Genomic DNA, 22,171 nt, shown 5'->3' with positions numbered 1-22,171 from the left:
GGAGGGTGTGGCCATGCAGAGGAAGTGGACATGTATGCACCCCTTGCCTGTCATCAGTGACACTGCTTTCAGAACATCCCTGATCATGTACACAGGGCTGGCCCCAGCTTATTTTGCCCCCTAGGCGAGGATCCCTTCTGGCCCCCCCCCCCCCGGTGCGCCCACCAATTTTCAAAAATAAATGCATTTTAGGAAGAATGAAAAACACAAATAATCAAGAAACTCCCAGAGTATGGGGCCGGGTTCAGTTTGGCGCCCCTAAGGGCTGTCCTGCTCTAGGCGACCGCCTAGTTCGCCTAGTGAGTGAGCCGGCCCTGCATGTACAAGCAGTCGCACTCTGCAGACAACCAGGCAATCAAGTGGAGACAGGATGTGGCATCACGATGTTCGTGCCCACTGTCCCTCTCCGCACGAGTCAACGTGTGGGTTTGGAGGGCATCTGTACTAGGCTACTGTCCATTGGTGGAACTGAAAATGACCAAGTCCATAGGGCTTCTCTCAAAAACAGGAACCCCTCAATGGTTCCTCTCACAGCCTGCTGTCTTTTACCTGTTTAAAATATTTATATCCCACCTTCCTCACTAAACCCATGGCAGCTTACAAAACATAACCCAAAGGTAAAGCAACACAATTTAAATGGAGTTTAAAATAGGAATATAAAGTTCACAAGACCCCACACCCATTCATGGCTCATTCTGGTTGCCCTTTTCTGTATCTTTTCCAGCTCCATGCTAAACCTATGAACAGGTTAAGCAGTTTCATATCAAGTCAGACCCCTGGTCTATCACTCAGCTTTGTCTGCTCTGATTGGTGGTAGCTTGCCAGTGTCCCAGCAGGGAGGGGTCTTTTCCAACCCTTGGTACCCGAGGTCTTTCAGCTGGAGATGCTGGGAACTGAACCTGGGATCCTCTGCATCCAAGGGAGGTGCCCTGCCATTGAGTCACAGACCTGCCCACATCCTCATATTCTTTCCGAGATGGGATGATCAGAACTGTACACAGTATTCCAAATGCCAGATGTATATAAAAGTATTGTGATACTAGGGAATTTATGTCCAGTCCCTATCTGAATAGTTGCCAATGAGGAATTTGTCTTCCTTGGTCATCACCATGCATGTTTGTCCAGAATGATGGCAGTTTTTCCACAATCGAGGCACAATTGAGGCATCCAACAATAAGAGTGCCATGTGGCAAAAACGTTTGCATGAATCAGCTGGAGTCAAGAGAGGAATAAGGACTCTGCTATATCTGAAACAAGTATTGTCTGTTTCTTGCCGTGGTGTCAATTCATGCTAAGCCATGCTTTTCATGTGACCACAGCAACTATCACATTGCATACAATATGATGGCGTGGGGAAAAAAAAAAGATCACATATCAGGTACTGTGTGGTTAGCACCATATAATGGAATAGTTCTAAATATGGGAGAGCTGCAAGTCCACTGCATGATACGAATGCATGAACCACATGATGCTACCTTATAATGAGTGAGCCCTTTGGTCTATCTAGGTCAGCCTTGTCTACTCTAGCTAGCAGTGGCTCCCCTGGGCCTCAGACAGAGGTCATTCACATCACCAACTACTTGATACTAATTATTGATATTGATGAATCAGAGGCACAAGTAGTTCTGCCCAGGGCTTTTTTTCTGGGTGACTGTGCTGGAACAGAGTTCTGGAATGTCTTTGACAAAATTCTTTTACAAACGTGTAAAAGTTCATGAGTTTTCAGTATACAGATTGAAAACTTCATTTCCCTCTTCAGAATTCCGGCATATCTCTCTCTCTCTCTCTGAAGCCCTGGTTCTGCCATTTGCTAATCAAGTTAATTATGTAACATCCAAATTGGCCTTCCCAATATTTTATATATTATTTACAAAATTTATACCCTGCTTTTCTGCACTCATTGTGGCCATCAACAGATTAAAAACATAATAAAAAGAAATCTTAAAAATCATTAAAACCAACAAAAAATGGTTATGTTGCGAGCTGTTGTGAATTTGTTGACATTCTCTTATCGTACGTATAGTTATTTTCACACAATCCCTTAAGGAAAAACCCTTTTTCTTTAGTTTTACCTTATATTGGTTTCTGGCTGTGGCTGCTTATGGTCTAGCAGAGCCCAGACCAGGGCATTGCCTATGCTCTAATAAAGTTCTGTTCTGTTTTAGTACAGGACAGGGGTCGTTTCGTAGAAAAAGAGAGGAAGCCCTGTGAAGGCCCTCCCTGGCCCCAGGCAGGCAGGGGTGGGGAGAGGCAGGGAGGAAGCAACTTACCCTCCCTCTTCTCCTGCCTCCTCCTGGCTGAATGAGGGCCGGAAGCGGGGCGGCCGGAAGCAGGGGGCGGGGCTTCATCATGTGCCCCGCCCCCGTACCTCACCCGGGGGAACTGTGTTCCCCCCCGCGATCCCCCCCGAAATGACCTCTGGTACAGGATGTTGCAGACTTATTACAAAAACACATCATTAAAACAATTAGAAGAGCTGAGGAAGAGATGGTTTTTATACCCCGCTTTTCTCTACTCTAAGGAGTCTCCCCACAACAGGCACCTTGTGAGGTAGGTGGCACTGAGAGAGTTCTGAGAGAACGGTAACCGGCCCAAGGTCATCTAGCAGGCTTCATGTGGAGGAGGAGTGGGGAACCAAACCCGTTCTCCAGATTTGAGTCCAATGCTATCAAAAGCCTCTGAGAAGTCCAGCAGCATCAACAGGGTTAGACGTCCTCTGTCCATCTCCTGGTGTGTAAATCATCCTCCAAGGATGACCAAGGCTGTTTCAGCCCCATAATCAGCTCTGAAACCAGACTGGAAAGGATCAACATCCACCACCCATTCAATCACCTTCTTCGAGAATGGAACATTTTAGACTGGTCAGTAGTTACTGAAGTCTCCTGGGTCCAGGGTAGGCTTCCTTAGCAGAGGTCACAATACAGCTTATTTCAAAGTGGAGGCAACCACCCCTTCTCTCAAGGAGGCACTGACTACCTCTTGGACCCAGTCAACCACCACCAGCACCACCAGCACCACCAGCACCACCAGCACCACCACCACTGTTGGCAGATTTAAGTCCCCTGGAAGTGCAAGGGTCATCTAAGTATGTGGTAGGCCTCACACCTCCAGTTTGGTGTAGTGGTAAGTGTGCAGACTCTAATCTGGGAGAACCGGGTTTGATTCCCCACTCCTCCACTTGCACCTGCTGATGTGACCTTGGGTCAGTCACAAGCTCTGGCACAGCTGTCCTTGAAAAAGAGCAGTTTGTGTCAGAGTTCTCTCAGCCCCACCCACCTCACAGGGTGTCTGTTGTGGGGAGGGGAAGGGAAAGGAGTTTGTAAGCCGCTCTGAGACACCTTTGGGTAGTGAAGGGCGGGGTATAAATCCAATCTCTTCTTCTTCTTCTCTTCAAGGACTCTGTCCACATCCTTAGACTGAATAAAGTGAAAAGTATCCCAAACAGCTAGACAAGTCAGCACTCTGGAGCCCTCTGACCTTGTCATTGTTAAGGTTGTCAACTCCCACTTGGGAAATGCCTGGAGATTTTGGCAGGGAGGTGAAACCTAGGAAGGGCACGGTTTGGGAAGAGACCTCAATGGGGCCTAATGCCATAGAGTCCACCCTCCAAAGCAGTCATTTTCTCCAGGGGAACTAATTTCTGTCACCTGGAGATCACTCGTAATCCCTGGGAGATATCCAGCCTCCAAATGGAGTTTGGCAACCCTACTAATGCAGAGTTGAAATCCATATAGATAGTCTATGAGGTGTTGAGCAAAACAGTCACATATTTGAAGCAGGTAGGACCAAAAGGCCATGTAATCCACCTCCTGTGGCAAAGCAGGACTAGTAGCTCAACACACTCAAATGTGTCAGTCCATGGGATCCAGATCACAGTGTGCCACAAGGCAACATATTCCATATCCCAACCAATTGCCCTCTTTTGGCTTCTTCCTTCCGAGTTCTCTTGCAGAATACTGCTCGAGGCAGCCCTCCTACACATTTACATACCCGACGAAAACAATTGTGCATTTCTCACTTAAGACCCAGCTGATCGGTAGGGCAGGAAGGGCCTATTTTGAACGATGCCATTACCTTGGGGATGAAGCTGACCTCCCAACCATCAAACGAGAAGGAGAAGGGCTCCCATTGCATCTCTACCGTGGTCTCTGTGATTGTTTTGAACTGCAGACCTTGCGGGGTGGAGAGTTCTGAAACACAGTGACACAAATGAGGAAAAATAAATCACCCAGCTAGTTGTGCTGTGCCCTTTGGATAACCTAGTCCCACAGTTCCAGACATCAACATATCACTCATTTCCACTTCCGAAGTACCACGAATGGTGAACAGAGTCAGTGCAATGAGCAAGATCATTATACCTGTTGGGTAAATTGGATGCCCCTACTCTCCACATCTAACGGATTTCCTGATGGTCACATAAAGGCTAGATGTCAAGGGACTCAGAGGAAAGCAAGCAGAAAGATACAGAAAAGCTTTGAGCTCCAGCAGGATGCTGGTTATAGAAGGCCACTTGTGAGAGGCAGACTGGGATATCTCCTCTCAGGCAGAAACCTCAGCATGAACTGCGGTCCACCAGAAACCTTATTTTATTTTGATTAATATCCTGCTGTTCTCCCCAATGGGGACCCAAAGTGGCTTATCATATCATTTCCCCCCTCCTCTACTCTGTCCTCACAACAACCTTGTAAGGTAGGTGAGGTTCAGAGAGTGTGATGGGCCCAGGGCTACCCAGTGAACTTCCGTGGCAAAGCAGGGACCCAAACCCAGTTGTCCCACACTCCAAACACTGTGCCATGCCAGTATTGCCTAATGGGTGGTATTTCCCAACTCTCCTCTAGCCTCCTACTTCCTGACTCTCTTTGTGATGTTGTGTAACTGGAGAGCCTAGAACAGACAGCCCCCCTTTCCCGTGTTGCAGCTTCTTGGCTCTCCCGTAACAGTGACATACCCAGTTAGGTGAATAGCAATCCAATCTTATGCAGAGTTATACTCATCCCCAGCAGAGCTGAACCATTCTAAGTCCGTTGAAGTCAATAGGCTTGGATGGGTGTTACTCCACTTGGTAGGGGAGGGAAGGCTACATGGGATGGCCTGATCTCATCAGATTTCAGAAGCTAAGTAGGGTCAGTACTTGGATGGGAGACCACCGAGGAAGGCTCTGCAGGGGAAGGCCACAACAAACCACCTCTGCTTCTCACTTGTTTTGAAAGCCACTTCCTGGGGTCGCCATAAGTTGGTGGCAACCCAATGGTACTCTGCTTAATATTGCACTGTAAGGGCTGGAGGTTCGCCTGTCCTCTTTATAGACAATATAACTGATATGGAGCCCGTCAGATGCACAGACTGCTGGAACCAGGTTCCTGGTGCTCTGCTTCACCCGCTGCTCGTCACTCTACACTAGCAGCCACCACCGCGATGCCAGCATAGCAGCGCTGATCATCTCACTACACTTCCTGGGAGTGGAACTGAGTTCTGCAACATTAACAGTCCTTCATAAAAGCAACCAGGAGACTTCTCAGACATTATGCTGTAACACAGTGGTGGACCTACATTTTTGGGACCCTGAAGCTTCAACTGTTACGGGGGCCCCTTCTCTGTTGAATGTCATAAGTTTCAGAATGTGAGATCATGCTAATCTAAGTGACAGATGTTTGACAGTCAGGAGAACCTGCTCTAACCGGTTCTGACTGGAGCTAAACTGAGCGATCTTAGAGTGACTCAGCAGTAAGCTGATTGGCTGGTCTATGTATATAAGTGTGTGTAGCCTGTACAGTCTTGTCCTTCTTCTTATATGAGCGTATGGTGAAGTACTTTGTCCGAGAGAGCTGTAAATATATTGTAAATAAATCACTGTATATAGTTTACCACAAGGACTGTGTGAGCGTGGTTTACTGCATTGGAATCTTAGCAGGGTGCAAATTGGATCGTTGGTGGAAGGCTGATCCGGTAACGCTGACTGCGCGACACGTCTGCGCGACATTCTCAACCAGCAAATATAAAGGAACTTCCAACAAGGATATGAAATGGGTATTAGAGCGTGTTCTAAGGTAGGGTTGCCAGACCTCTGGTCCGGGCGGAGGGTTACCTGATTTTCAGGACTTCAGCCCGCCACTAGCCAAATAGTTGGTGGGGGAAGCCCCACCCCCAAGCACGACCACCCATGGCCACCCCTCTCCCATCTCCCCAGAGAGATTTAAAGGGCCCTCTAGCTGATCGGCAGGCTGTTTAAATCTTGGAGGAGGGGAGGGAGTGGGGGTAGCCATGGACGACCGCACTTGGCCTACAGGAACCACCCCCAAACTCCCCCGCTGGACCTGACAACCCTATTCTAAGGTCAATATTAAGTACTTATGATTCTGTCACTAAAACAGCCTTATTTTAAATAACAAACGCTTTTTAAAAATCCCACCAATTTTGTTGAAAAATGCTTACATTTAAAAAAGAAAGTTGCTTCAGCTTAAGCTTCGTTAGTTTCATAATAGATCCGCTCCTGCTGTGACAAAGCCAGAGGGTTTCTTGCTGAAAGTCCCCTTGGGATGGTGCCCCTGCCACCACAGCTCATCCTGCCGCCCGCCCCCCCTATTTATTTATTTATTTATTTATTGTTTCGACTTACTACCCTGCTCTAATCCCCGAAGGGGTCTCTGAGCGGCTACAGTTACACATTATCCCTAACCTATGAGTGTATAGCGCACAGGTTTGTCCAGGGGTCATTTCGTAGACAAAGAGGTACAGGAGCTCATTAGCATAACTCATTAGCATAACTTATTTGCATAAGTCACACCCCCTGACATCACCGGAAGTGTGTCAGAAGGCAACACCCACCGCTTAGGCTCCAGTGGACTGTTTTGGATTGCTAGCTATTGGGGGGGGGGAGGGCAGATCTGTCCTCGCAGAGGAGGGAGAGCTTGTACCTGAATAAAACTTGGACTTAAAGGTGCCACTGGACTGTTTTGGGCCGGGGGCTCTGCAACTTACCTGGCTGCTTCTTGCTCTGACTGAGGGCTGCTGGGAGCAGGGGGTGGGGCTTGTTGCATGTGCCCGCCCCCTGGGCTTTTTACTGCCGGAGCTCCGCTCCTGTGCGCTCCCGCAGGAAATAACCCCTGGGTTTGTCCCTGCTTGCTGTCTTTAGATTGTCAAGGGTTTCTTCAAAGCATGGCTTCCTGTGTCAGTTCAGCTGAAGGGACTAAATAGGCACCAGCGGACAGCCCCTCCTTCCTGTTTTGCAGGGGTGTTCTAATAGAATAATCTCAGGGATAAGAGCATGTGGGGAATTCTCAAGTGCAAGCAAAAGCATCATGGAGAGCCGTAGGCCTCCGTGCACAAGAGCCTCTGTTCCCTCCGCCTCCTCTGCAGTTCGCCCAGTTGAAGGCCGGTTTCAATTACCAAGATATTTTGAAGCCTGTTGACTCAGGCTTCCTGTCCCAAATCACCACCATTTCTTTGCACAGACCAAGCCTGTTAGCTTAGCGTCTCCTGCATTACAAGTGGCTCTCGGAGCTGTGCCCGTCACAATTGCTTGATGTGTGCAGACAATAGCAGGTGATTAGGGGATGGATCGCAGGCATTCATTCTGCTAGAGTCAGCACTTTCCTTCCTCTTAAGAGCCCTCCCCAACATGAGAGACTCGGGGCTGCTGGCAGCAAGAGAAGGCTCCTTGGGGCAGAGGAAAAAGCCACTGTTAGCAAGAATAGATCCATGGCATATAACCCAATACTTTGTTATCAATTCCTCCATTACAAACTGCTGTTAAGGAAATGGGAGCAGGCTCCCAGCCCCTAGCTAGTTGTGCTTGCAATGAATTTTGACCTTCACTGACTGTTGCATACCCAAGTTCATAAGCATGCAGCAGTGTCCATGTTAGGGCTGCCAAATGCCCCCAGGGGGCGGGGATTTGCCCGCTCTAAAGGCCCCCGACCCGCCGGCCCGGATCCACCCCCAAAGTGCCTGAATCGGACCAACGTGCCTGGCACAATGATGTCATCACACTGGACACATTGTTGGGTGACGCTCAAGCATTTAGGCTTAAAACTCTATGGTACCACTTCCGGGTGACGTCATCATGGCGCGCAAGCATGAGACTCCCGGACACACAGCCTCCCCCCCGCCCCCCGCTGGAGGCCAGGTGGGGACCTGGCAACCCTAGTTCATGTTGAGAAATAGTGGAGGAGGGGACTCACCTGACCACTGGAAAGACAGGTGGGGGCTGACTGACAGCAGCCACAATGCCTGGGGTGGAGGAACTACCTTCCCGGCAAACTCGCCTGGGACAGAGACACTGGTGGCAGTGGTAGGGTTGCCAGATTTGGGTTGGGAAAGTCCTGGAAATTTGGGGATGGATGCTGGGAAGGGCAGGGTCTGGGGAAGGCAGGGACCTCAGAGGGATATAATGTCACAGAGTCTACCTTCCAAAGCAGTGGTTTTCTCCAGGGGACTGATCTCTGTAGTCTGGGGATCAGTTGTAATTCTGGGAGATCTCCAGGCCCCACCTGGAAATTGGCAACCCTAGGCAGTGGTGATTTAGTCGTGGGTGTCCCCTGAATGCTCTGACCTGGGGCAGGGCCTGATGCCAGAGAGCCATGTGCACAGCCTCTGCCAGGGCAAGAGACCAGAGAGAGCAAGAAAAGGAAAGAAGCGGTGGAGTAAGGGGGTGTGGCCAGCTGGGGATGGGGAGCAGGTGAAAAGAGGGGGAAGTACCAGAGACCAGCAATAAGAAGATGCAAAGGAGAAGAGGAGAGGTGGCAAGTCAAAGCCACATTTGCACCTTATGGTAATTGTGAGGGCATCTGTAAGAAAGAGCCAATACCTTTTAAAACAAAACCAGGGATGAGTACCCATATAAATATGGGGCTTAAATTGCATGTTCAGTTATACATGCATCAAATGTAATGGAAGAATTCCTTAACGAGAGTACAAAGGTAAATCAAGTGTGCAGTGCACATGCACTGCATGTATATTCACTGTGATACATCTAATACGTGCATCAGAAGAGCCTTGCGCAGATGTTACATTCACATGAACTGGGAGCCTGCAAACTTTTCGTATCAGAGCATGCAGCTCACACAATGCACCCAACACCTGCAATCACCATAATGTGTGAATTGGGCAATGCATATTTTTTCCATGCACACCTCGCCCATGACAAATCCACACATTGCACAGTTCCAACGTTATGGGTCTTATACATATTGGGTGCATCACAGGGACCTCATGCTCCAGGTACATGCGGCTGGTGGGCTCCCGTAACATCTGCATCTGTGTGATGACAAAGAGGCTGGCAAGGAGGAGAGGAGAGGAGGGAGAACTTAGGGGCTTTGGCTCACGGCTTTCAAGGGAAAACCCAAAACACTCCAACAGGAGGGATGCAGTACTGGGGCAACGCTGCCCTGGGGGCTGGAGTGGAAGGGCCCTCTAGGAAGAGTAGGTTTTTATACCCCACCTTTCTCTACCTTAGGGATTCTCAAAGTGGCTTACAATCACTTTCCCTTCCCCACAACAGTCCCCCTGTGAGGTAGGTGGGGCTGAGAGAGTTCTGAGCGAACTGTGACAGGCCCAAGGTCACCCAGCAGGCTTCATGTAGAGGAGGAGTGGGGAATCAGACCTGGTTCTCCAGATTAGAGTCTGCTGCTCTGAACCACTACAGACTACAGCCATGCTGGCTCTCATGGGCAGAAGGCTGCATTGTAACCTGATCGGCCCTAAAGGACAATGAGTGAAGGTTTGTCCTACTGAGTCACTATTCAGAAGTGGACTAGGGAGTGGGGGAGGGAGGGGTCACTCTTCCTCTATCCCTTGACCAGATCACAATATACTTAACCTAAAATGAAACAGAAGGGCTCGAGAACTCCTTAACCACCTAAGGGATACTGGTGCTTGTTGCAGCTCATCTCAGCCTCTGATCAATGTTTTTTTTAAAAAAATGTGTATTATCTTGGGAGAGCCAATAGTGTCTCATCAACCCTGAACTCTCCCTAGAAGCTAAAATGAGCATGTTGAGGCTATCGCACTTTGATCACAGCATGAGAAGACAAGAGTCACTGGAGAGGATAATAATGCTAGGAAAAGCTGAAGGCAGCAGGAAAAGAGGAAGCCCCAGCGCGAGATGGGCGGACTCAGTCAAGGAAGCCCCACGGCTCTCGGTTTGCAAGGCTGTGAACGATAGGATATCTTGGAGGACATTCATTCATAGAGTTGCAGTAAGCTGGAAGTGACTTGATGGCACTTTTATTTTTTTTATTTTATTTGGATTTATATCCCGCCCTCCCCTTGGCAGGCTCAGGGTGGGTTCCAACAGTATAAATACAATACAGCAATAAAAGATTCAATACAATTAAAACTACGTTAAAACATGTAAAACATACAACTCTAGTAAAAAGTCAGATACCGCAGTGGTGGATAGTACTGGGCTTGCTAAGTCCCCCCGGGGGGTGGGGAAACCCCCGCCCCAGAGGCCCGTTCCCCGCCACCGTCGGATCGGGCCCTGGGGTGAACTCCGCCCTGACGTGCACGTCCCCAGGATGTGACGTGACGACGCCGGGCACGCTGGGGGTGGCGCCACGGTCATCCGAGGGAAAACTCTGGTTTTCCCTCGGATGGTCGTGGCCCCACCCCCAGCGTGCCTGGCATCATCACGTCACTTCCTGGTGACGTGGATGCGGCGCGCATGTGCTCCATGATCGGCCCAGGAATCCCCCGCTGCGGAGGAAGGTAACACTTGGCAACCCTAGATAGTACAGTAAATAGGGGCTGGCCCAAGCTGTAAATGCGGGCCGACCCAAGGGGGGGGGATGCCTGCTGCCTCAACCAAAAGCTCGGTGGAAGAGCTCTGTCTTGCAGGCCCTGTGGAATGGTAATAAATCCCACAGGGCCCTGATCTCACTCGGGAGCTCATTCCACTAGGCAGGGGCCAGGGCCGAAAAAGCCCTGGCCCTGGTTGAGGGACCACAAAATATGTTGATTGGTGGACCTTAGTACTCACTTATCACTCACACAGCAAAGAGTGAAGGAACTCCCACACACACACACTATAACCGGGTTAGGGATAAGATCATGTACGATGGGGATGGTGATGAATATCATTTTGGTATATGAATTATAGCCCTGACCTGGATCTCCCAGGCTAGTCTGATCTCATCAGACCTTGGAAGCTGAGCAGGTTCAGCCCTGGTCAGTATTTGGATGGGAGACCACCAAGGAAGTCCAGGGTTGCTATGCAGAGGCAGGCAATGGCCAAGCACCTCTGAACGTCTCTTGCCTTGAAAACCCTGCAGGGTGGCCATATGTCAGCTGTGACTTGAATACAACAACAACAACAACAACATGAGTTATACTGCAAGGAGTGAGCCGTGACTCGCAAAAGCTCCTATCCTGCCACATATTTTGCTAGTCTTTAAGGTGCTACTGGACCCTTGCTCTTTTCTACTGCTACAGGCAAACACAGCTACCCATCCTGATCTAACTGCAAGGGTGTATGATTGAAAAACAGAGCCTAGCTTAAAGCTAAGGGCTGTAGCAAACCGGGCTCCAAATGACTCAGCGAAACCAACTGTCAGGGAGGAACAGCTCTGTGTGCGCATGCGTATGTGTGTATTTGGGGAGGAGGGTCTGTTTGCAGAGATGAAACTTTCTTCTAATGCTGTCTCACTGAGAACACATGCAAGCTTTCAAGGGTCACCTGCTTTGACTTGTGCTGCCTAGAGCAAAGCTCCCTATCAAAACATAAATATGGATCAGCTTGAAACCACAATTTGCATCCCTTAGATCCTACAGCGGATGCCAACCCGAATAAACTCTGAAGAATGCACCTTGCTGCCTGCCTGGAATCTCTGCCTCTCTGTAAGTCCCTGTATATCTGTTTTGATTAAGCCTGAGTCACAAAAGGCGTGGGTCTGGGAGACGCTAATGCTATGAGAAAAGATTTTTTTTTTTACCAGCATTAGAAAGAAGTTGTCAGAGTTCGCAAGTCTACCTAATAGCCACTTCTGTGATCAAAATCCCCTTTAAGATGGATGAAGAGGACCGGAAATGCAGCAGCACATGTTCCCTGCCCATGCTTTTCCAATGTGACTTAGGGGGTGCCCTCTCCAGACTGGGAAATTTCTGGAGACCTGGGAGTGGAACCTGAAAAGGGTGGAGTTTGGCAAGGGGAAGGAGCTCACGTAGGATGTGCCATAGTGTCTGCCCTCCAAAGCAGCAATTTCCCTCAAGGATACTGATCTATGTAGTCTGAAGATCACTTGTAATTCTGAGAGCCCCCCAGGCCTCACCTGCAGGTTGGCAACCCTGCTTTCACTCCCTCTCTGTCTCCCCTCCCCTGTGGGGTTCCAGACACATGGGACACATCTGGAACTCTGCAGGGGGGGAAAGAAGGGAATGGTGCAGTAACAATACTCCAGGTTTGGCCTGACCAATGCAGTGTGCAGCAGGACAGTGTACAGCGGGACAGTGTACAGCGGGTACTTGGGTGTATCGACAGAGGCAGAACATTCAAATTGCAAGATGTCATAGTCCCGCTGTACACTGCATTGGTCAGGCTGCACCTGGAGTATTGTGTGCAATTCTGGACAGAATGCAGCAGGTACAGAGAGCAACGAGGATGATGTCCTGTAGGGCCCCTTCCAGCTCTGTGATTCTATGAAAAAGGCAACAGCTTAGGAGAGAGGCTAAGCGGACCTTTCCCTCTGCCCTCTGCCACGCCTCTGCTCTGCTGCTTGAAGGGGCTTTCCTTTGTAACCCAAAGCAGCTTCTGGCATTGCATGCTGTGAGCACTTAGGCCCTGAGCTGCTGTAGATATGCACAAGCGGCAGAAGGCAGCATTTGTCTATCAGACCCTAAGCAGGAACAGCAGTGTTCTTCCACGCGCTTTAACAGAAGGGAGATACCATGATGGACCACTTCAGGAATATTTGTGCCCCTGTGCTACTAGGGAAATTGAAACACTGGACGTGTGCTGCTGCAGTATCCCTTTGATAATGACCTTGTTGGAAAGTACCATCAAGACGCAGCCAACTCATGACGACTTTAAGAGACATATTTATCACACCTATCTTCCAAAAAATCCCAGGATGATCGGAGGAATGGTATACCTCCAGTTGTCTGGCAGACCTTCAATCCAAAACCATAGATAGGATTGCCAAATTCTGTGCAGCTGCTGGAGTCTACTGAGGTACAGTGTGGATTTAGTGACATGTATTTGCTTTTTAAATATATATTTTAGTGAAAGATTCCATATGTATGCTTCCATACGTATCCAGCCAATCTGGATAGGGTTGTCAGGTCCTCCCTGGCCACTGGCAGGGAATGGGGTGTGGGGTTGCCAGATCCAGGTTGGGAAGCTTCTGGGGAGGACAGGGACCTCAGTGGGGAACAATGTCACAGAGTCCACCCTCCAAAGCATCCATTTTCTCCAGGGGGATTTATCACTTTAGTCTGGAGATGAGCTGTAATGCCAGGCAATCCCCAGGTCCCACCTGGAGGCTGGCATCCCTAGTGTACACACATTAAGTCTACATGACCAACTTTATTATCAATGGATGTTTTACTTTGCTGGCCTGTGTGACCATAATAAATGCTTGCCTGCATGATTGATTGAGCAGAAACCTCCCCATTTCGTGATGTCCCATCTCCCCTCTTTGTAGCCATTTCATCCTGAAGGTACCAAACAGGGCTGCTGAGGGGGAGGGGGTCTGGTCACCATGGAAGGGTGGCACGGAACCAGTGATTTGCTTTTATGTCACATTTTGGCACGGAACCAGTGATTTGCTTTTATGTCACATTTGATCCCAGGCAGTGCCAAGGGATCTTTGTTTCAGGACTGCAGCTCTGCTAACAGGACCACTGAGTAAGGAGACAGGGACCGTATGTTGTGTGGTAGAGAATTTCACTGCAACACAGATACATAATATGATCAGTTTCCCCAGAATAACGGGTGGGCTAAGTCCTGTGTTGGTCCCATCATACAGGGTCTGTTCTTCTGGGATTTTAGGAATCAACCCAAAGCAGATATACTGCACTTCTAGAATAAACGCAGTGGATTGGGAAAGCGAAACCGTCATGAGGAAGGGAAACTGATAGAGAGAGATCCATTTCATTAACCTGAAATCCCTGCAGTTGTTTCACCCGATCAGGACCTCCCAAATTAGATTATGCTAAAGTTTGCTGGCAACTGACGCCAACCCTCTGAAGCCTGTTAGCTGCCTTTGAGGCCCCAAAGAACTAAAGTGCTTACAGTGTTTTGCCGCTTGCTGCGCGTTGCTCTTCTCACTAAATCAGAGGAGCAGACGAAGGCAGGGGCGCCAGGTAGGCAGTTCCTCCTCACTCCCTGTGTTATAGACCGTGTCTGATTATTTCTCAGGGGCGCTTCTATTTATGGTTATTACGATAATAAATACAACAGCCGCAGATGCTCTTAAAACACACTGGTTATTTTTGCATTTCCACCCTTGATATATGCAAGAGCAGTCAGCCCTTTGAGCCGCTGTGAATCTTGCTAACTTCCTGTCCCCTCGAAACGCCTCCCACTTCCGAACCTGAATTGTGCAATACTTACGGGTGGCAACCTTGGCTCCCACAGGTGCACTGAGCACGTCGCTGATGACAGCGTAGAGGCTGATATTGTACGGAAGTCCCGGCTCCAGTTCCTTGATGGTGATGGAGCTCCAGTCTCCAGGCACTCGCTGCTGGAGCTGCAAGCCTCCAGGTACTGCGGGCTGGTAGGAGATGACATATTCCGTCACAGCCATTGGCCCGTCCCATTCCAAGTCAATTGCTCTGTCGCTGATCGCGGCCACGCGCAGGCTCTCCGGTGGGGCAACTAGAGGGAGAAGCAAGAGTCATTTGCATGATCGAAGGGGAGTGGCCAGTCTCCTTCAGGGAACCTATGCCCTTTTGGTGTAATCCTAAACATAATTACAAACGAAGCAATTTTGGCTGTATTCAGTTAACATTTGCTTCCAAATAAGGATGCTTCAACTGTTTGCTGCATGGGCTGTTTCAAAGATGACCCAGCAACCAATTTGGGCTTTGCTCCAGGCAGGGCTCTTTTTGTAGAAAAAGCCCAGCAGGAACTCATTAGCATAATAGGCCACACCCAACAGCAGAAACTCATCAGCATATTAGGCCACACCCCTGACAGCACAGCTCATTAGCACATTAGGCCACACTCCCATGTTACCAGAAGTGTGGTCATCCAGCCACACCCACCTTTTGCTTCTTATTCTGTTTACCTTGTTTGTTGTCAAAACCCAGGGCTTTTTTGTAGCAGGAACTCTTTTGCATGTTAGGCCACACACCCCTAATGTAGCCAATCCTAATGAGTTTCTGCTGTTGGGTGTGGCCTATTATGCTAATGAGTTCCTGCTGGGTGTGGCCAACTTGGGAGCCAACGGGAACTCCGTTCCTGTGCGTTCCTGCCCAAAAATAGCCCTGGCTCCAGGTGAACATTCGGAACGGAACCAAACCAATCCTCACTCCCTGACACCTTGTTTGCAGTGAGGGATCATGATGAGGAAGTCTGCAATAAGGGATCATTTTGAACTTCTTATCTATGGTGGTTGGACTTGACAACCCTTACTTCAATTCTGCACCATCCTTATGCCAGTGAACCGCACGACTATTTGTTTACTGTTTTGTTGTATAGAATTTTGCACATACAATGTAGGCATTTTCCGGTACTGTACATTGATAAATCAGACTTCTATGTGCATTATATGTGTAGATATGTATATATTTCATGTATAAATGTTGTATCAATAGCACAGGAAAATCTGTAAAGAATGCAGATACCCTTACAAATGACTCTACAAATGAAGAGCTGAGGACCAAAAGTCTGGAAAGCAACACAAACAAATGGGTGGTGGTGGGGGAGCACAAGGAACTTGCCAGAGATTGGAGATCCCACCCTCTGATGGTGGCCCACTTCCTCCTACAATTGCTTTCTGCCCTTGTCTTCTCCCTTGCTGCCTCTACTTCTACCAGCCTGGCACACTTGCCTGCTGGCAGCACCTCTCTCACCTTCCCTAAGGCATCACTCACCTGTTTCACCTCTTTCCTTCCTGGACTTCCTGTTTTGCTTGCCCTCCTTCATTCCCTAATCCCATTCCCTGTTTATGGGCTTGGTAAACAGCTACGGTGGCTCAAGTGGTTAAGACGCTAAACTGAAGGCTATGGAAGGTCGGTAGTTCAGCAGTTCAAGACCTGAGTGTGCCATATGATGGAGTGAGCTCCCGTCTCTAGTTCCAGCTCCTGCCAACCTAGCAGTTCGAAAGCAAGAAATTGCAAGTAGATAAATAGGTACCACTTCAGTGGGAAGGTAACAGCGTTCCGTGCGCCTTGGTGTTTAGTCATGCCTGCCACATGACCACGGAAACGTCTTCGGACAGCACTGGCTCTTTGGCTTTGAAACGGAGATGAGCACCGCAACCCTAGAGTCGGATTCGACTGGCTTTCGAGCAAGGGAACCTTTACCTTTACCTTTAAGCAGCCCTTAAAATGGTACCTGAGATCATTAGATCTTAGGTTTTTTTCCTAGTGAGATGAAGTTTTGGTTTTACCTCTGGATCAAGCTGCAGCCCACTCAGGTTTCACCTGGTAAAAGAAATGGCTGATCTTCCCCTGCTCACACCTATCCAGAAGATGGATCTACTGAAATCCTGACTCCAAACCCTAGATGTGCAAAGATTCATTCTGGTTATTAAATAAGGGAAGTGTTCTATACATACTCGGAGGCAGTTTTATTCATGATGACTTTGACGGTTCCAGAGGTTCCTAATCTCAAGGTGGGATGTGGACTTCTCCTGGAATGACAACTGATCTCCATACGGCAAGGATCAGTTCCCCTGGAGGAAAGGGCAGCTTCAGACGGGGGCATCTTTGGCATCACATCTGTGCTGAGCTCACCTCCCTAGACACGGCCCTGCAAATGTCCAGGAATTTCCCAAGCCAGAGTTGGCAATCAGTCATATCACAGAAACAGATTCTCAGGAGAAAGAGCCCTGGATATCCTTGGTGTCTATTAGGAAGCCAGGCAAAACGCATGAGATACACCTACAGCTCCTAGAAACCCCAGGTGGGACCTCTCCAAAGCCATTTTCCTGTTTTGCCAAAAATGTACAGAGCCAGCAGCTTGACAGGGGACAGGGGTTTTTCTGTTGAATGGTTAGACACAGAAATACCCTTTGGGGAATTTTTGATTGTATTAAGCAGGGGTCGTTTTGTAGAAAAAGAGCTAGGGGAACTCATTAGCATAACTCATTAGCATATGCCACACCCCCTGACATCACCGGAAGTGTGTCATAAGGACACACCCCCTGACATCACCAGAAGTGTGTCATAAGGCCACACACCCCACCCCCAACGGTCCCGGCCGCCGCCGGCCTTGCAGCTCCACTGCTGAGCCCCATGAGGGGCCCGGCGGTGGACCTGCAAGGCCGGCGGGAGTGCAAGGAAGCCCCGTGAAGGCCCTCCCTGGCCCCAGGCAGGCAGGGGTGGGGAGAGGCAGGGAGGACGCAACTTACCCTCCCACTTCTCCTGCCTCCTCCTGGCTGAATGAGGGCCGGAAGCGGGGCGGCCGGAAGCAGGGGGCGGGGCTTCGTCATGTGCCCCGCTCCCGTACCTCACCCGGGGGAACTGCGATCCCCCGCGATCCCCCCCCGAAATGACCTCTGGTATTAAGTGTGCTATAGGGGAAGATTCATTGTCTTGCACCCTGTGGCTGTTGCTATGGTCAATGTGACTTACCTTCTGAGACCAAGAGCAAATACTTGGGCCTGCTTGGAGATTTTTGCCATCCATCAAATAACTTCTCTCTTTCTCTTACAGGAACATCAGGGCCATTATCTAAAGTGCTTTTCTACTTGGGTCACATGAAGAAGGCTATTTGAGCAATAGGCTAAAAGGGCTATTTGGCATTTCTTGCTTAAAATAGCAGGCTTGAGTCTGATGAGGGGTGGGGCAAAGTAACGAAGGAGGCTGTTCTGTCCTAAACCAAAATGACTTCTTGCCTTTGGCTAAGTAAACTGCCCACCCTCCCCTGGAATATAATAAAGCAGGCACTGGCCAAAAGAAACACCTTTGGAATCTCCACACTGCATGTTTTTCAGTGCTTTCTTCTTCTGCAACCCTAAACTACTGTCCAGTTCCCTCTTTATAAACTGAGATTTTCAAATGAATGGTAATAAACTTGTGTCAGGGCTATACCGCTTAGGATTGCTCATTTTTGTCTCAGGATGGTCCCTGACAGCTAGGGTTGTAAGAGAGCAGCATCTCAAGAGAAAAAATTTAGAAGAATAAGGCCTTGTCTGCTTAGAGAACATTCTTACCATAGAGTTCCTGGTAATTCCTACTGCCACCCAGAAGTGACAACCGATAGCTCTAGGAATTGCTGGAAACTCTATGGTAAAACCCTACTCTATGGTAAAACTCTATGCTCTGACATCACCACTTTGGGGAAAGGATCTAGGATTTCCCCAAAACTTTATGACTTCCCATAGGGCTTTAGGTGACTCCTAGAGTGTCATCCTGATGTGGTGATGTCACTTCCAGGTTCATGCTTGAAGTGATGTTTCAGCATTGGCACAATGTCAGTTTTCCTTCCAATTTGTTCTCACTACTCCTCCAAGCAGCATCAGGCCTTGGGCCACCTTGTATGTAGAAATGGGCAGTGAGAGCTTTTTATAGCATGGAGCTGACTATCATCACCTGGTAATTCCTGCAGGTCAGAAATTTAGGAGTTGGCAACCCTAGTCCCAGCCATCCACAACACAGGAGATGACTGGCATCCCATCTTGGCCCGCTTGGGGTGGCAAAAGACTCTGCACCAGCCTTGACTGTCGGCAAGCCACAATCGGCCTCCGCTCCTGAATGTTCATTTTCTTGTTCTGCTTTTCAAAAAGATTGCAGTGATTATTAAAGGAATGTGCGCGCAGCATTTTAAACGCTCACGGGAGTTGCTATATAAATGCAAAATAATCATTGTAGCTCAAGTATGAGGTTAAAAGTGTCCTTTGAAAACACTGGTTTGCGTTCCTTCAGAACACCTCAAGAAACCAGTTGTCCATCATCCACAACCTGTTTTGTGGTCTCAAACAGCTGTGTGAATCAACAAAGTAGGAGCATAAAAGGGCACCCCTCTGCCTTCACGAACTGGGAGAACTAGACGTCTTCAAAGCAACCAAGTGGAGGTGTCAGTATTTAAACACAAGTGGAGCTCTGTGAAAACTGTGGGTGTCTTATTTTGCAGATAATACCTTTTCCACTTAGCTCCCTCTCTACATTCTCTCTGTCACACAGGCACATCTACAGTGACATCCCCACTTACATGACTCACATGCAATGCACTCAGTCTACTCACATCCCTAATAACAACCCAGTCACATGTTTAGTCTAACATTGACTGCTGTTGAAATAGGACCCCCTAATCCTTTCTCTGTGGCATCCTTCTCCCTCAAATCCCCCAGACCCATCTCTTACTAAACTGCATGTTTTCAAACTTTGGGTCAGTTGGAATGTTCATAAACATTCCAACGCAAGAAGGAAAACCACTGACTGGTATTCCTAACTTCTGCAGAGGTTATAACTTCAGGTGATTTCTGTACATAAGCATTCCCATATACCTGAGATAACTGAATGCGTGGACTGGAGATTACTTTCAATGCATTTTTCAAAGCAGGACTCTGAAAAGGTAGCAAAAAATTCCTCTAAATAAATAATTCCAGTTTCTCAGTACAATGCTGTTACAGAGAAAAATCAAAGTTCAAAGATTGTGTCTCATGCTTAGCACAATCCTTAAAATCCACATTTCGCCACAAAACTCACTGGGGGGGCTTGGGTTTGTCATTCTCTCTCAGCCTAACTTACCTTCTTGTTGTGGGGATGAAGTGAGAAAACCACATATGCTATTCTGAGCTTCTTGAGGGAAGTTGAGAGATAAAAACATACCAGATAGGTTATACGTCAAGTGTGCTGGTTTTTCTTGTGTGTTGATACTTGCTTTGTTTGTAGATGTCATCAAGCAAACAAAATGGCCTAGAGGCCTTGGTCTGCCAGCTCCAAGCTAGGAAATACCTGGGGATTTGGGGGGTGGAGGAGGCAGGCTTCCCAAGTACTTACCGTGATTCGGCGGGGGAGGAAGACGTCTACGCAGGATCATTCCTGCGGGGGCAACAGACGTGCCGCACCATGCCGTCGCCAGGAAGTGACACTGGGCGATGCTCTGGCAATGGGGCCAGAAACTCAATGGTACCATTGAGTTTTCAGCCCCATTGCCAGAGCATCGACCAGTGTCATTTCCTGGCGACGGCATGGTGTGTTACGAGGAGAAATGTTCCAGTCGGGAGCATGTGTCCCCCGCCAGATTGTGGTAAGTACTTGGCAACCCTAGGAGGAGGGCAGGGTTTGTGGAGGGACTTCAACAGGGTATAATGACATACCGTCCACCTTCCAAGGCAGCCATTTTCTCCAGATGGACTGATCGCTATTGCCCGGAGATCAGTTGTAATCCCAGGAGACCTCCAGCCACTACCTGGAGGTGAACAACCACACAAAAATGGAAAAACAGCGAATACTGTTCAAATAACCAGGATAATCTGTCATGCTGTACAAATCACTCTGGAGACTACTGTCTTCTCATACAGTTCTACTTACAACCATAAATGATACACTTAACAAATGGTTTTGCCACCATGCAACCACCTGGTTTGAATTTGTCCATGGATTTGTCTGTGTTCCTGTAAATACCTCTGGCTTGTATGTGTTCCTTTAAGATTTTCTACAGCTGGCTGCAATTTTAGGAGTTTGGGGATGCTTTTAAGCTAGCCAACATGGGCTGGTGATCAGAGCCTGATTCCTAGCTATTTGGAACATACTTGTAGACTTCATGTCATTTTGAATCTTGCCAGAGATGGGCTGAGGTAAGTCCTAGAAGTCCATCAGTCTGATCCCTCTGTTAATTTGGAATGCATTTTACAGCCAGTTCAATGTTTGCAGATCCATCACTAAGAAAAGCGGCCTGATGGAAGCCCTAAGAAACGGCAAAGCAACCTAGGCGTGCCGTTGCCGCTCCTTGGGTTCGTGCTACAGCTAGTCTTGAGCCCATGCCGTCTACTGCGCATTGTGCTGTCTGGGCTGGCTGCCACAAAGACACACACTGGAAGTCCAGAATCAAGGTCAGCCAGAGCCAAAAGTCAAAGAGCCAGAAAGTCAATTCAAGGTTGCAAGGACAAGGAGCGGCTGCTACACACATGCAGGTCTGAGTGAGCAAAGTTGCTGCCATGTTGAACCAGGTGCACTGAGTGCTTTTGAGCAGGTCCTTCCTTCCCTGGGGTTGAGTCTGCAAAGGCTTACAGCTCTTCCCTCTGCCTCTGCAGGAGCTGGAGTCTGGCACTCCTTCTTCGCTCCTGCATCGTCAGCCTCTGGCGTGCCCTACGTCTGGGGCACTCAGGAGAACTAGGCAAGGAGTCTGGCCTTGGGGTGTCTGCAACTGGGGGTGCTGGGCCAGGCTCAGGACTGGCCTCTCCTTCTGACTGCACCTCCTGTGCAGCTGCTGGGGACTCTTCCTCCTCAGGTATAGTTGAGGGTTCTTCTTCTGGGCAGACTCCAGAGGAGGCTGGGCTGCTCCCTGCCTCTTCCTCATCTGAGGAGTAGGCAGCCTCAGCAGACCCAGGACCCACAACACACGTTATCTTTTGGAAACTCTTCTCTGCACCATGAGCTGGTGACCGCATCATTCTGAAGAGAGACTTCTACTTTCAAGGACGATTAGTTCACTATTCAACTGGTGCAGATGTCATTTATGCATGGTGGCAAAACCATTTGTAATGTGTATCATTTAGGGTTGTAAATACAACTGTATAAGAAGACAGTAGTCTCCAGTGTGATTTGTACAGCATGACAGATTATTCTGGTTATTTGTTTGCACTACCTGGAGGTTGGCAACCTTAGCCTTTGGACCTGAACCCTTTGGAAGCCCACTCTGGAGTCTGTGATTCTGCGTAACCATATGTCCATAAGGATTAACACAGGGGCCATCCCAAAGGGGAGTAAGAAACAGGAGGCAATGCCATTAACAAATAGAGTGGTGTTACCGGTGGTTAGCGCTTAGTGTGACAAGGTTAATTTTCTGTGGCTAATTAAAAAGAGGGTGGTCATTCCATGTAGACACTGACACTGTGATGTT

General features: G+C 48.7%; 1 protein-coding gene across 1 annotated transcript in view; it reads right to left on the bottom strand.

The window, feature by feature from the left end:
- The window catches only part of TNR (tenascin R), a 138,593-nt gene that overhangs the window by 98,992 nt on the left and 17,430 nt on the right, over window positions 1–22,171 (bottom strand). Inside the window, exons 3-4 of the mRNA XM_015417743.1 lie at window positions 14,549–14,812; window positions 4,075–4,190 (exon numbers count right to left, since the gene is read on the bottom strand). Coding sequence (XP_015273229.1) covers window positions 4,075–4,190; window positions 14,549–14,812 — 380 coding nt within the window. The remainder of the gene's footprint in view (window positions 1–4,074; window positions 4,191–14,548; window positions 14,813–22,171) is intronic.

This window comes from Gekko japonicus, unplaced genomic scaffold, assembly GCF_001447785.1.
Source record: "Gekko japonicus isolate JY-2015 unplaced genomic scaffold, Gekko_japonicus_V1.1 scaffold158, whole genome shotgun sequence".
In the NCBI taxonomy this organism is placed as follows: Eukaryota; Metazoa; Chordata; class Lepidosauria; order Squamata; family Gekkonidae; genus Gekko; species Gekko japonicus.
This window is presented reverse-complemented; position numbering and strand designations above follow the sequence as displayed.